Consider the following 15118-nt stretch of genomic DNA (forward strand, 5'->3'; position numbering starts at 1 on the left):
CTGACAAAATTTTGTCATATTTTATTATAAAAAACAAATATAATGTTATACAATATGTCTGATGATCTTAAATTCAATGTACGGTAAAATCAGATTAATAGCATAGCTTAGCTGTGATACTGTGTTTAAGACTATGCCCTAAAAAATTTAATAAATTGTATATAAAAAAAATCTATTCCTAATGATATATAATAATAATAATATGCCGAAGAAAAAAATTATACAAAATGATAAAATACAGTATAAATATTTCCAAATATAATATTATAATTATTACATATAATTATATATATATATATACACAGTATACACGAGTTATCAAAAAACGCTTACCAATGGTGTGTCATATTAGGCATACGGTCGGCGGCACTGTTGGGCATACAGTTTTGGCCTACAAATTCATTTTGCAGACTAGTCCAAACCCGATCGGCAGTACTGTTGGTCAAACTGGGTCTACACACAGTGGCAGATGTTTCGGTGGGAATCGATGGCGGCCACACCCGGTCGGTGGCGGTACTTAACGATGATCGACAGTGTTGTGCGGCGGCAGCGGCCGAGTCGATCTGCAGCGATGGCCAGCCAACTCTGTCGGCTGATGTCATGAGCGTGGATCGGCAGTGTTGGCCCGACGATTCCAGCGACAGTCCAGGCCATACGCGATCAGTCGAATTGGATAAAGATGACCGACAGTGTTGGGCCGAATCGATTTGCAGCGTAGACCACACTCGGTCGGCCGGATTGGTCAGTCCAGGTGGTCGACAATGTTGGCCCGAATCGATCTGCAACGATGGCCACACTCTGTCCGATGCGTTTGGATGACCTGTTCGACAGTGTTGATCGGATTCCGTTTGCAACTGAGTCCAGACTCGATCGCCGGCACTTGTATGACTCGGCCGGTAGTGTTGACTCGTATCAGTGGTGTGTAGTTGAGGCCACACTCTGTCAGTATTTCGACAGTGTTGACCGGTTTCGGCGGACAGTGAAGGCCAGACACGGTCTGGATTACTGACAATCGTTGACGATCTGTGATGAGACATGTTTTCGGTCGGATGTGACGACCAAATCCTATCGGCCACCGATGTATTGCTAGGACTGGATCGACACTGTTGTTGTTGAGCTGTTATTATTGGCGTCTCATTTGTATTACTAGTTTCCGATGTTCGGCCACTAACCGAATGATCACTTTCGGTGCTCAGTTGTGCCGAATAACTGCTGGTCGGTGTGGACGACATCGGCGCTGCCGAAGATGACGAATGAGTCGATGACGACATTTGTTTCATTGGTTTTCTTCTTCGCGGTTGATATTTGTATTCAGGAAAGTCTTTCTTATGTTTGCAGCGAAGTCTTTCCGCTTCAATAATGAATGGTTTCTTTTCGTCGTCTCCGAGGACTCTACTGAAACAATAATAAAATCACATAAAAAACAAAACACTTAATAACAATAACCGCAGGCAATGGATGCCATAAAAGTAGTAGTAGTTAAGTGTGTCCGACAAACCTCCATAACTTTCCCAATGTTTTACTGAGTTCGGCATTGTGTAGATGCGGGTACTGTTCGGCCAGTTTCCGACGGGCTGCCTGTGCCCACACCATAAATGCATTCATTGGCCGCTTGACATGTGTCTTGTGTTTGGCCGTCGGTGTCTGTTTGCTGGTTCGGGTCACTAGCGACCAGTCGTAGCTTTGTAGCACTTTGAGTACGGCGTCCTGAATGGCCGGATTCGACTCAAATATTTCCACTGGCGATGCATTGGCGCCCTTATTGACCGAACCGCTGGCCACTGCCAACTGTATCGATATAGTGTTGCGCGACGCGTGGCTAGCGGTCTGAGTAACCGAAGCCAGATCAGTGTTGTTGTTGTTGACGGAACCGGCGGTCAAAATGTTGACACCAAAGTCGGAACTTCCTCGTGATTCACTTGAAGAGTTCATTTGAAAGTTTTTTTTCTTAACAAAAACAACACTTATTTATAATATATATAAATATCATATATATGTATAAATTATATATATATTTAGGCAATAAATTAGCGAAAAAAATTTATTGCAGATATGGTTGCGTGTAATCAACTTTTCATTTCTACAATTCACTGATAGTTAGCTTAATATTATTATTATTATTATCACACTTTAGTTATTAAACAGTGTTTAGAAATTTATTTAAAAAAAAAACTTATTTCCAAAGTAATAACAAATTGTTTATAACTTTTTTTCTGTGGTATTGCTCTATCACTAACTGATAGAGACAAATATGTATACATATATATAATGTATATATATTAATACTGTATATATACAGTATATTAATATATATATATATATACCGTATATGTATACTGTATATCACACTGTAGTCTAACCAACGATGAATATCCAGAATCGCTTCGCATATATATATTGAATATATTATTGCTTCACAACATTTACAGTTCAAGTATCGTAAGTACAGTATTTTCTAGCCCAGAGAGCACAGCCTCAGCCGGCGCGCTCAGGGAGTACATAATCAGTGACAGCCAATGCCTGTAAGAAACACATACACACACACACACACACACATCATAGTACAGCTACAGCATAGGCACTGGCAGTTTGGCACAGCTTCTGGCTTTTTCACTCCAATTTTTCTGGCAGCTCTTCATCGCTAAAAAGTTTCATATGAAAAATGCCATTACGTATACTGTATATAGATTTATATATATATATATATATATATATATTAGTTTGAAAAAGACAGACAAAATATTGTGTGTTTATTATTATTTATAATAAAAACCATAATATCTTATATAGTATTTAACAACCAAACAAAACACATACAAAAAAAAATCACATTTCATTTCTTTAACACTTTTACTTTTTTCTCTCTCTTTCTCTATGCATAAAGTTTTGCCCAAATATTTTTGACTATGACTTTAAAATTAAAAAAAAAAACTATGATTTTTGTTGTTGTTGTGTTGATTACTTCACGACTAAATCCCATTCCCCCAAACATTTTTGAGTGAGTGAGTGAGCTATTTGTATGTATGAATGTATTAAAAACGATTAGTTAGTAAATACTAGTGTGTAGTTTAAAGTATTAAACCGAAACATTATTTTACACAACAAAACTTATTGGATGTTTTTAAGTGAAAGAGAGGTTTGGGAGTTAAAGATATAGATATAGGTTCTGAAAAACATTATGTTGTGGTTATGTTATGTCGTGTTTTGACATTAATTTATTAGTTCTATAGTATATATACGGTATATAAATAATATGTATGTGCAGTATGTGTCACATCGGAAAAAATGGATGATATGGTTGTGCTGAATGGCATACACTGTGTCTTCATAACCATTAGTAAAGGTTCAGCAAAAACACGGCATATAATGAGAGTACAACGCTATGTGTGTGAGTGAGTGACTGAGAGAGAGAGAGAGAGAGAGAGAGAGAGAGAGAGAGAGAGAGAGAGAGAGAGAGAGAGAGAGAGAGAGAGATACCTAAAAATAAGATTTTCTGGTGAATCAATGGTAACATTTATTCGGCACTTTTTTCGGAAGTCACTAGATCTCTCTCTCTCTCTCTCTCTCTCTCTCTCTCTCACACACACACACACACACACTCACTCACTCACTCACTCACTCACTCACTCACTCACTCACTCACTCACTCACTCACTCACTCACTCACTCACTCTTCATATATACAGTATATATATAAAATATCTACAGTATATAAAACACTGGCTAAAAAAAGCAATGGACAGGACCTTCAAGCATATGTGGCATCCAATGCATCCAAGAGAGCATAACTGTGTTATGAGCAGTAATATGATTACTGTGAAGGCGTAGAGGGAGTCGACCGTCGGCTATGGCGGTGACGGTGTCGGCGGTGTCGGCATCCCTTACAATGCAATTCGTCCGTTATGTCTGTGGCCTTTACCAATACGACTGACCCATGCGACATATTTATATACAATTTTTTTTCTCTATTATTATTATATTATTAAGATATTTTGTTACCATTTAGAGATTGTAATTTACCGACAATCACATAAACTATTGCTTATAGTTATTATTATTATTATTATTATTACTACTGTATTATTATTGTATAACTATTTAATATAATTTATGTAATACTAGTAGTCATTGTAAATATTATAAATTATATATTAATAATAATGAATAGATGTTTTTTATTTTAGTGCATAGATTATACCAAAAAAAACTATATATATATATATATATATATATACAAAAAATAAGTGTTGAATTACTTATGACAAGATAACTAGTTTTTTTCAATTTATACAATAAAAATGTTTATTATAACTCGCCAACAAAATTGCGTAAATAATTTGCCAGTTTTTTTTCGGTGCATTCATATTTATATTTCATAGTTTACACCACAAAAAATAAAATATAAAAATAACATTCAATACTTTAATCAAACATTTTTTCACACCTACTTTGAAAAATCCCAAAATCTCTACTAATAGTGTGGTATTATCTCTCTTTTTTTTTAAAAAAAAGTATATATATTTTTGTGGTAACAATAAGTATCATAACAAGTACTCCTCTTTCTTTGATCTCTCTCTCTCTCTCTCTTTGATCTCTCCCTTTGTGTTAGTCGTCGATGTGATAACATATCAAATAACTCGACGAAAAAATTTTTTAGCTCACAAAAAATCTTAAACTTGATGTATATATATATATATATTTATAAACTTCATGGGAATGTTGTCTACGATGATACTATACGGATATGTATGTATGTATGTATGTATGTATGTGTGTGTGAGTGTAGAAGCGATCGAAAAAAATGTAAGTCTAATAAAAAAAATTAAGGGAAATCTCTCTCTCTCTCTCTCTCTCTCTCTCTCTCTCTCTCTCTCTCTCTCTCTCTCTCTAATTTGGCCGCTAACCATTACCATATCATCTTATTTAAATTATAACTCATGGAAAGTGGAAAATTATAATGTATGATATGATATGATATTCCCCCTCAAAACTGGCAATATTTGGACAATTGATTTTCCAAGTTATTGTTGTGTTAGATAATATGTGTGTACAGTATATATCAATTTTTGAAAATACTAGAGGGGCGGCCGCTTGGTTAATCATAGAATTATAAAATGTGCGGCCAATTTATGAGGGGTGGGGGTAGACATCACATAATAGGACAGTGCCATTCAGGGCACACCGGAGCGTGTCTTTGTTTTGATTATAGTATTTGTATCCAACAATCTATTATATATATATTGAGGTTATGTCTATTGAGGAGGTGATGATATGGTATAGATAGTACACACACATAGCCTTATAGATAAACCCCAAAATTAGACCCGTGTTTCACGTTTTACAATAACCAATGTTTTCACAACTAAAGAGCCTATTTTTCTCTCTCACTATCGACATAACAATTTCGGCTTAAAATAAAATTATATATAATATTATATTTTACAAGATATATGATTAGTTTGTAGTGATATTACTTTATTCACACCTACACACACACACACACACACACATACAGACTCCCGGTAGTAGTGGTGGTGTGATTGCTGAACGATCTGAACCTTCAATAATAATAATAAAGAAACCGATTTTCTCTGTAGTTTTCATCCGTTTAATCTTATAAATCAATGGCAACTATAATATTGAAGTCAATTGAATATCAAAACAATTTTTCGGAGCATTAGATTTATCTATTGATATCATCTCTCTCTCTCTCTCTCTCTCTCTCTCTCTCTCTCTGTCTGTCTGTCTGTCTGTCTTTCTTTCTCTGCGTTAGATTTGCCGCAAAAACCAGACACTCATTGCAAACGGAAATTATATGACTTTTACGATATTTTTGTTTAATTATATATACAAATGATTATCACAACTACTAGTTTATAACTATGAATTGAAATTAAATGTAATGTCAGAGAGAGAGAGAGAGAGAAAGAGAGAGAGAGAGAGAGAGAGAGAGAGAGAGAGAGAGAGAGAGAGAGAGAGAGAGAGAGAGAGAGAGAGAGAGAGAGAGAGAGAGAGAGAAAGTTGATTATATTATTGGGCCATTAATAGTAAATTTTTAATTTAGATTTTCTAATTCTAATGAATCAATCATATGTACGGTACAATGAAATTTATTAAAATTAATTACAAAAATGTTTATTTTGCAAATATTTTTTTTATTAAGAAATATATTTAAAGTAAAAAAATTTTACTCCAAAAAAATATGATATGACATAAAATATTTGCAATAAATATATTTGCAATTTCTCTCTCTCTTTCTCTTTTTTCTCCCCCATAATATAGGATTGGCTTCCAATGCAAGTCCAATGAGGAGAAGCAATACGATATATAAGTAATATAAGCCCCACACTTAGGGAAGTGCCCCAAACAATATGTTAGAAGGCTATAATGTAAAATAGTGGTGCGCACAGTCCATACCCGATAAAAAAAGATGATATTTCTGTACTAATGGTAATGGTATGGAAGGCATTGAATTTTGTTGTTATGATATGATTTGATGTTTTGAGCGCTCATTTAGTTTTTTTTTTGAGGATAAATATCGCCTTAAAAAATCTCTGGTCAGACACACAAACACAAACACACACACAATATGTCCAAAACAGAAGTGAAGACAGAAAACAATCATATCATTCATAAAGACGACAAATCTGTGAATAATAATAATAATACTAATAATAGTAATAATAATATTATTAATGATAAGCTATCCATTTGTGATGCCGTCTCTCGAGTGCTTAAGGGATACGACTGGACACTAGTGACCACCACTACAAAGCCGAGCTCAGCCAGCAAACAGAAAATTCATGTAAAACGGCCGATGAATGCATTTATGGTTTGGGCTCAGGCAGCCCGGCGGAGACTGGCCGACCAGCACCCGCACCTACACAATGCCGAACTAAGCAAAACACTGGGACAGCTATGGAGGTATGTGTCTGTCTGTCTGTGTTTGTGTGGTTTTTTGACACCGATATGTTTACTATGTTTTTTAAATATATATATTTATAATATATGAAAAGTGCCGACCGATCAATATAATCAATAATACTGTATATATCCTATTGATAGCCTATTTCTTTGATGAAACGCTTTTCACTTATCAATACTTTTTATGTGACACTTAAGAAGTTATGATACACACAGTATTTCTGATATATTTTTATTTTTAAATGCTATCTATCTATCAATTAATTTATTAATTGATTGATTGGTTGATTGATTTGGGTTTTTTATTTTAATAAATATTGTATTAATTTTTTAAAAAAATACATCAAAACTTAGTTCAAAGTCAATTATATTATTATTATAATTATTACAATATTATTAAATTGCTTACTATATATATTGTATTTTATATTGTTTAGTATATTTATTTAAATATTATTTATATTTAATATACAGTATAAGTTGCAGTATATTCTATATTCTGTATATTTGTGTTTAAGTAATTAATTTGTATGTTTAAGTATAATGAAAGTGTTAACAGATGACCAAAAATAAATAAAACATATTATTTAGTAAATTATCTGCAAAATTGTGACTTTTTTTGTTGTCTCAATGAATTATCGATAGAGAAAATAGTGATACTCAAGAATGATGGGTCTCTCAGTGGATACAAATTGATTTATTAGTATTTTTTTTCTTTTAAAACTAGAAAACCAATTTGTTTGCTAAAATGTTTACAAACTAAAAGTTAATATTATTATTATTACTATTGCTATTATCAATATCAATTGGATGGTATGTATACATATATCTGTCGGTATCCCCTGTTTGATGTGACCGACACTTATGTTAAGTTATTTACTGTAAAAATGAGAAGAACTGGGAAGTGAGCGCTTCACGGGCTATAACATCCTATAGTACGGTCCACTTCATAGCTATTAGGTTGGGGTCATTACAGACGTCCTCTTTGGTCTGTGTCTCGTGAAATTAACTCACAGTTTCCCTAATATACTGAACATATATATACATACCGTATGTAACATATATTGTATATACAGTATATAGATATAGTGTAACTGCAAAAATGCAAATATCTTAAATCTTATACAGAAATTTTTATTTTTGCAAAATTTGTAGAAAATATACTACAAGTTCATCAAATTTCTACCAGTGTATTTATAAATAAACTTAAATAATAATAATAGTAATAATAATAATAATTAAGATAATGTAAATTGTGTGTGTGTTTGTGTGTGGTGTTAATTTGAATTGAAAATATTTTGCTATAATGCTAAATATTATCATACAGTATAATGTACTACATATACAGTACATATTATTAATATATATATATATATATTAAATATTTATTTTATTAGATTTTTCAGCATTTATTTTAGCGAAAATAGTTGGTTCTCTTTGTATTTATTTTTATAAAACTTTATTCAAAATATTTATTTCGTTGATTAATGTTTTGTTATTTTGATTTTAACCGCAAGTTTTCTCGCTTGTATGCACTCTATCAGCAAAACATTGTACAGATAGTCATTCATTAGTTTATATATTATATAATAATTTTTGACGGAAAAAACAAATTTTTAGTATCAAAAATATTGTGTCATTGATTTACACATTTAGTATTAAATACATAAAATATTAATAATATTTATATTAATAAAAAAATGTGACTTTTTATAAATATATTTTTTGTTTTGTTTATTATTTTCAAAATAGTTTTATAAAATCATTATGAATGAGAAAAATTACATCAAACGATGACAATGTTTTGTTTGAATATAAGGTTAACTATATATAATATCTAAGATTCAGCACATAATCCCAGTGCTAATCAGTCCGAGCCGTAAATCAGTTTATCTGAGAGAAAAAAAAACTAAACCCATAATAATCAACACTAGACTAACTAATAGTTTACTTATTTTATTGTAGTTAAAAATATTTACTAAAATTTTTTTTATATATAAATATATTTATCGACAAATTGTTGTCAATATTGTCAAATTTATATTAAAAAAATACTATTAAAAAAATTTATAACAAAAAAATATAAATAAATAGTTATAATAAATGTTCCGTAAAATCATTTACAAATACAAATACTTATATATAAAAAATAATACTAAATATAAATTTTTATTTATAACTAAATTAAATATATATATATATATATATATATATCACATGTTGCATCTAAAATTAGAATATAAACTATATTGTCAATGACTTTAAAGTTTAAAAAAATTAATTTTTAATAATTTAGTATTTGCAATTAATATTGCACAATTAGATTCACTATTGCATTATTTGATGATTTATTTATTGTATATAATTAATTTACATTAAAAATAGCAATTATTATTATTTATAATTTCTTTCTCTCTCTCTCTCTCTCTCTCTCTCTTTCTCTCAGAAAAAATATAATTTATAATTTTTTTAAAGTAAAAATTGTTGACAATTTTCATAGATATCACATAAATGTTATTTTTATTGGTTTATATCAACAATAATTTATCAGGTTTTGCATCATTTTATATAACTATTAGCACAAAAATTATTGGTAATAAACAAAATCCTTGGTCAATTTTTGATTTATATATTAGAAAATTTTTTATAATAAAAACATTAGTTTTTTGATATGATAAAAAATATTTTTTAATAGAAGATTTAAACTATATTTTTTTTATAGATCACGATATTTTAGTGCAAAAATATAAATAAATAAATTATATATTATATATATATGTTATTGAAGATAATAATTTTAAATAATATCAAAAACAATAATTATAAACTAATGTAGAGTTAGAAAAAAATACATTTAGTAATCATATAAATCTTTTATATACAAAATAATCTAATTTATTTTGTCTATAACTTAGTATTTATTTAATTTGTGAGAAAATACGTATAGATTTGTATATAATTTGCTTATTAATACAAAATCTAAAAAAACAAACGAAATTTTTTTGAAGGTTTTGTTTCAGCTCTTTAACAGCTTTTGGTGTAACTTATGGGTTGAGAGTATAGGGTATAGCATATCATCGCTCAGTTATTTTTATTTAATTGATATCTAAATTATAATTTTTTTCTCATTTCATTAAAATATATGATAACACACAAAGTATTTTAGATTTTTCTCACATTTTCTACTCACCAAAAGATAAATAATAATTAATCTAAATTTTTTTTAATGATTGTTTTGGTGCCAAACGAAAAAAAAACTACATTTAATATCAAAATACTACGTGACTATTGGTGTCTAATAGGAGACAAAAAAATTAGATCTAAATTATTATTAATAATAATAATTTCATTAGTTTATCAAACAAAACGTTTATCATTTAATTTTTCAAATATAAATCATAATTTTGAATATTAAAAAAATATTATTATTATTATTATTTTTATTTTATGTCTACTACTACTAGTATTATAGTAGTAAAAAAAACTCATAGATAATCTTTTAGTTTAAATTAAAAAAATTTAAGGCAAAAAAAAATCTTATCATTCAGCAAATCTAAGTCATATGATATTTGGTGTAATCTTTTTTAGAGAAACAAACAAACAAAAAAAGTGCATTACATTTAAGTTATAGTAAATATAAGCACATTTTTTTGTCGGTAAATTCTCATACAATATACACTATAACACAAAAAAACAGAAAAATACAATTTTGAAACAAAACCCCAAAAATATAATCATTAATTAAGTGTCTAATTGACTAATAACTACCACTACTACTACTACTACTACTATAGAGTGTTGGGCGACGAGGACAAGAAGCCCTTTGTCGAAGAGGCAGAAAAGCTACGACTGGTCCATAAGCGCCAACACCCGGACTATAAGTATGATATTATTGTCATAATTATTTTTTTTAAAAAAAACCAAAAAATAAAATCAACAAAAAAATTGATTGATGAATATATCTAATTTAAAATTAAAAAAAACAAATATTGTATATATTTTTAAATAATTGATTAATCAATTACTCTTAGATATCAACCACGAAGACGAAAGAGCAACAAGAGTTGCGAATCAGCGGAACCACTAATCAAAGGCAAAACAACAAAAAGCATAAAACAATCGCAAACAAAGTTAGTGTCCAATTAAATGATATTTTTTTTAAAAATGTCATTAAATTTTTATTCATTACTAATTATTGTTGTTTTTTTTGTTTAGTAAAAATAAAAAAGATACACAAAATGAGACCAAAAGTAGTCTCAAACAGAACCGTAAGGCCGCCGCCGCCGCTGCCGCCGCCGTAAGTCATCAAACAAATGTTATTATGAGCTCAGGAAATGGCAATAATCCTAACACCGGTGCCCTAACATTGACGCCACCGCACACTCCTTCCAATGATATGAGTTGTTTGCAGCGCAAGAGGGAAACGGGAGACACAAAAATAGGTATATATTTATATATCATATACTGTATATCATATATATATATATATATATATATGTCTTGTATATACATCTTATGACAACATCTTATGACAATATCTTATGACAACATCAACACCAAGATATTAGCTATTGATATATACTCTCAATGAGTGATCACTGACGCGAAACTGAATATCCCATTCACAAAAAAATCATAATAACAATAATCATATATAAACTTATATATACTATATGTTTGCTTATTTTTAGGTACAGCCTCCGAGTCGCCGCCAAATGTGACAACACATCATCAGCATCATCACCATCACCACCAGCACAGTCAACATCAACATATTCCTATACATCACCAGACAATGGCCGGTGCTGCTGGTGGTGGTGGTGGTGGACCTCCCGGTTCCCATTCTATTGACTTTAGTCACGTAGACGTCGGCAATCTGACTACCGAAGTGATGACCAGCATCGACGAAACAGAACTGGACCAATACTTGCCGCTGATGAACGTGGCGTCATCTGCACAATACGCCAATGCCGTCATGGACTCGGCGGCGGCCAACAATTCGCCGGTCAATGCAATGTATGCGTGGTCGACAAAATTTTTGACATCCCATCAAAACAATAATAGTACAAACAATACTAACAATGCCAACAACAAATCCCAAACCACGGCCGCCGGCAAACCAATCGGCGGCGGCGACACATTAGCCGACGGCGGCAGCGGCTATGATAGTCCACATCATTCGGTGTATAACCGGAACATTGTTGGCGCACCCGGTGTAGACCATCAACAGATGACCGCATACGACCACTGTGTAGGTGTAAACCCATTATATCCGACATACTCGAGCTATACACTGGCCAATCACGGCTCATATGGTACCAGTTTTTTGCAATGGCCTTACAGTTGAATAACTGAAAACTTTTTTTGTGTATGAATACAGTATAATCCCTTCCCTCCCCCACCAGAAAAAAACATTAGCTATCTTTGATAAGTTTTTTTTATTACTATTAGATTATTTATATAACTTTATTTTTAAGAGAAAAAAATAAATTGGTTATAATTCTTGAGAAAATTATATATAAAACTATCAAATTCTGTGAATAATAATTAAAAAAAAAGACTTTTTCTATTCATTATATTATTTTTCTCATTAAATGATTAATAAGAATATTCTCTAATTATATATATATATATATATATATTAAAGATTCTTATATAAAAAATCCATTTAATTATATAAATATATATTATTTGAAACAATTTATTATTATTATTTCTTTTTTATTAGTATCGTATTTTATTTTATAACATTATTTTAAGATTTATTTATTGAATTATCGAAGTTTTATTTTAATTAAACATTGTATTAAATTTTATTTTACATTAAATAAAACTCATAGAGTACATAAAAAAATTGACAAAGTTTATTTTGTATAATTAATTATTTTATTAATTGACTTTATTTAATATGCAATTTTATTTTCACATTTTCAATTAATTAGGTTAAATAATAGTCACATGATATTTAATAATAAAGTTTGTAATTTCTTTTAAAAAAGTAATTAAATTGATAAAAATTGATTATTTGTAGTTAAAAGTAAATAATAATAAAAATTAATAAACAAAAATTTGATAATTGATAAAATTAACATTAGTTTAAAATTAATAAAAAACAGTTTATTCAAAAATATTAAATATATATTTTATGTATTTTAAATTTTAAATATTATTTGAAAATAGATAATTTTTTGTGCATTTAAACATATTTGAATACTATATTAATTAATTATTTTTAGTCCATAATTAATAAAGCAAATAAAGCAAATAATTTAATGATTAAATTAATTTTTACTAAATATTATTGCTTTCGTTTTGAGGTACAATTTGTTTAAAAATCAAAATTATTTTACACCAGAAATTTATTTTACAGTAATATTTTAATGTTTTTCGGACTTTAAATCTAAACAATTTTATCATTTTGTTCATCAGTTTCAAAGTATAAATTATTTAACATTAAAAAACTACATTTACATTAAGATACATTAAAAAAATTAAATTATAGTTAGGATTTGTAAAAATTATTAGTTATTGATGAAAATTATAATTTTTGATGTAATAAATATAATTATTAGAAAACAAACTAATAAATTATAAATAACAACTAAAAAGTTTAATAATATTAAACATTTATAGCTTTATTATACATTTTACAATAACAACAATTATAGTTTTTAAAAAACTAATTTAATATATACAGTTAGATAAGCTATATATATATAGTATACAATTTAATAAATTAATTTTTAAAAAATTATCAACAACGAAAAATAAATAAATAAAAATAAATTAGATAATTGATTAAAAATTGTTTAATTTTGTTATTCAATTAAACAATTATTTTTATTTAATAGTTATATAATTATTTTTTTTAAAAATAATTGTTTAATTTGTTGCGGGAAAGACCACAGAAACAGCTTTCACAATGATCTCAGATTTCAAATACGTCTGGAAAATCACTGTGAAAACCAGTTTTGTTGGCCAATCATTTCAAAAAATATATATAAAAATTATAAAAAATATTAATAATTGAATCCATGTCCTCATCATCCATGTGCTGCTGTGTCGCTATTATTATTATTATTATTATTAGTAGCCATATACAATGTATATGCAATGTTTGTGTTGGTTAATGGAAAATAATAGCCAAAAGATAATTATAAAAAAATATACACATTTTTTTAAATACATATATATATATATGTGTATATAAAATGATACAAACCTTATGCTATTCAAAACATAATAATTATCTAAATTTTTTTTCGTATATATACAAATATATATGATATCTTAATTTATATATATATTTTGCAGATATGATGCACATATCCATTGTTGATTATATGCATATTTATTTCAATAATATATTTATATATAATAAAACACATGCAGCCATTTAAATTACATAAATATTGCACCATTGCATTAGTAAAATGAGAAAATAAAACATCAAGTCATCTATGATACTATTATTAGTATTATAACTATTATATACACAGAAACAGACAAACAGATAAAGAGAGAGAGAGAGAGAGAGAGAGAGAGAGAGAGAGAGAGAGAGAGAGAGAGATTCCTAGAAAAATAAAAGAAACTTTTAAATAATATAAATATAATTTTTTTGGCAGGAATTTTAATTATGATTTAATTTGTATGTAAATTTAAAAATGCAAAACAAAAAAAACTACTCAAACAAAATATATACCAATTTGTTTGTCTGTATTCACACACAACATAACAGACTCACAGACAGTCAGACAGAAAAATGTTGACAAAAATCTTTTCAACGAAACGCTTATCACTTGTCATATAATAAGTGGAAAAGAGAGGTCCGGAACTTAATATTATATTTATTTAAAAAACATTAAATTAAATAAATAAAATAATTTTTTTAAATATATATTTAAAATCAAAAAAAAAATCAAACACTGATTTGATGGGCGAAATGCAAATGTGAAACGAAAGCTTACATCTGGTATATGACATTAAAAAAACTAATATTATTAGTATTATCATAATTATTGATGTAATACTGTAATTATAATAATAAATTATTATTATTAATATTATACAATTTTATCGTCATCGTTGTAAATGAGAAAAGTATTATAGTTGTTGAACTCATTTTTTAAGGGAGAAAAATAATAATAATATTAATATTATTTATAACAAAATAACAAAAAGTGAAAAAACTGTT

The 15118-nt window shown here is 28.6% G+C and overlaps 2 protein-coding genes across 3 annotated transcripts; one reads left to right on the forward strand and one right to left on the reverse strand.

The window, feature by feature from the left end:
- Window positions 1–315: 315 nt before the first annotated feature.
- Window positions 316–1944, reverse strand: LOC128957652 (uncharacterized). 2 transcript variants are annotated; one of them, XM_054303457.1, is made up of 2 exons: window positions 1499–1944; window positions 316–1392 (listed from the first exon to the last, which is right to left on the reverse strand). In XM_054303457.1, exons 1-2 carry the CDS (start codon window positions 1930–1932, stop codon window positions 330–332), a joined length of 1497 nt encoding a protein of 498 aa, XP_054159432.1. In that variant the 5' UTR covers window positions 1933–1944; the 3' UTR covers window positions 316–329. The 2 variants fall into 2 exon arrangements, with proteins under 2 accessions (XP_054159432.1, XP_054159431.1); XM_054303456.1 differs by having other exon boundaries at window positions 316–1395.
- Window positions 1945–6464: 4520 nt separating this feature from the next.
- Window positions 6465–12324, forward strand: LOC128958867 (transcription factor Sox-10-like). Its single transcript, XM_054304823.1, has 5 exons — window positions 6465–6924; window positions 10719–10805; window positions 10956–11054; window positions 11140–11366; window positions 11616–12324. Exons 1-5 carry the CDS (start codon window positions 6590–6592, stop codon window positions 12269–12271), a joined length of 1404 nt encoding a protein of 467 aa, XP_054160798.1. The 5' UTR covers window positions 6465–6589; the 3' UTR covers window positions 12272–12324.
- Window positions 12325–15118: the final 2794 nt, after the last annotated feature.

This window comes from Oppia nitens, unplaced genomic scaffold (assembly GCF_028296485.1).
Source record: "Oppia nitens isolate AA-2021 unplaced genomic scaffold, nextdenovo-longstitch-racon4-pilon3 scaffold3_pilon_pilon_pilon, whole genome shotgun sequence".
NCBI classification, from domain to species: Eukaryota; Metazoa; Arthropoda; class Arachnida; order Sarcoptiformes; family Oppiidae; genus Oppia; species Oppia nitens.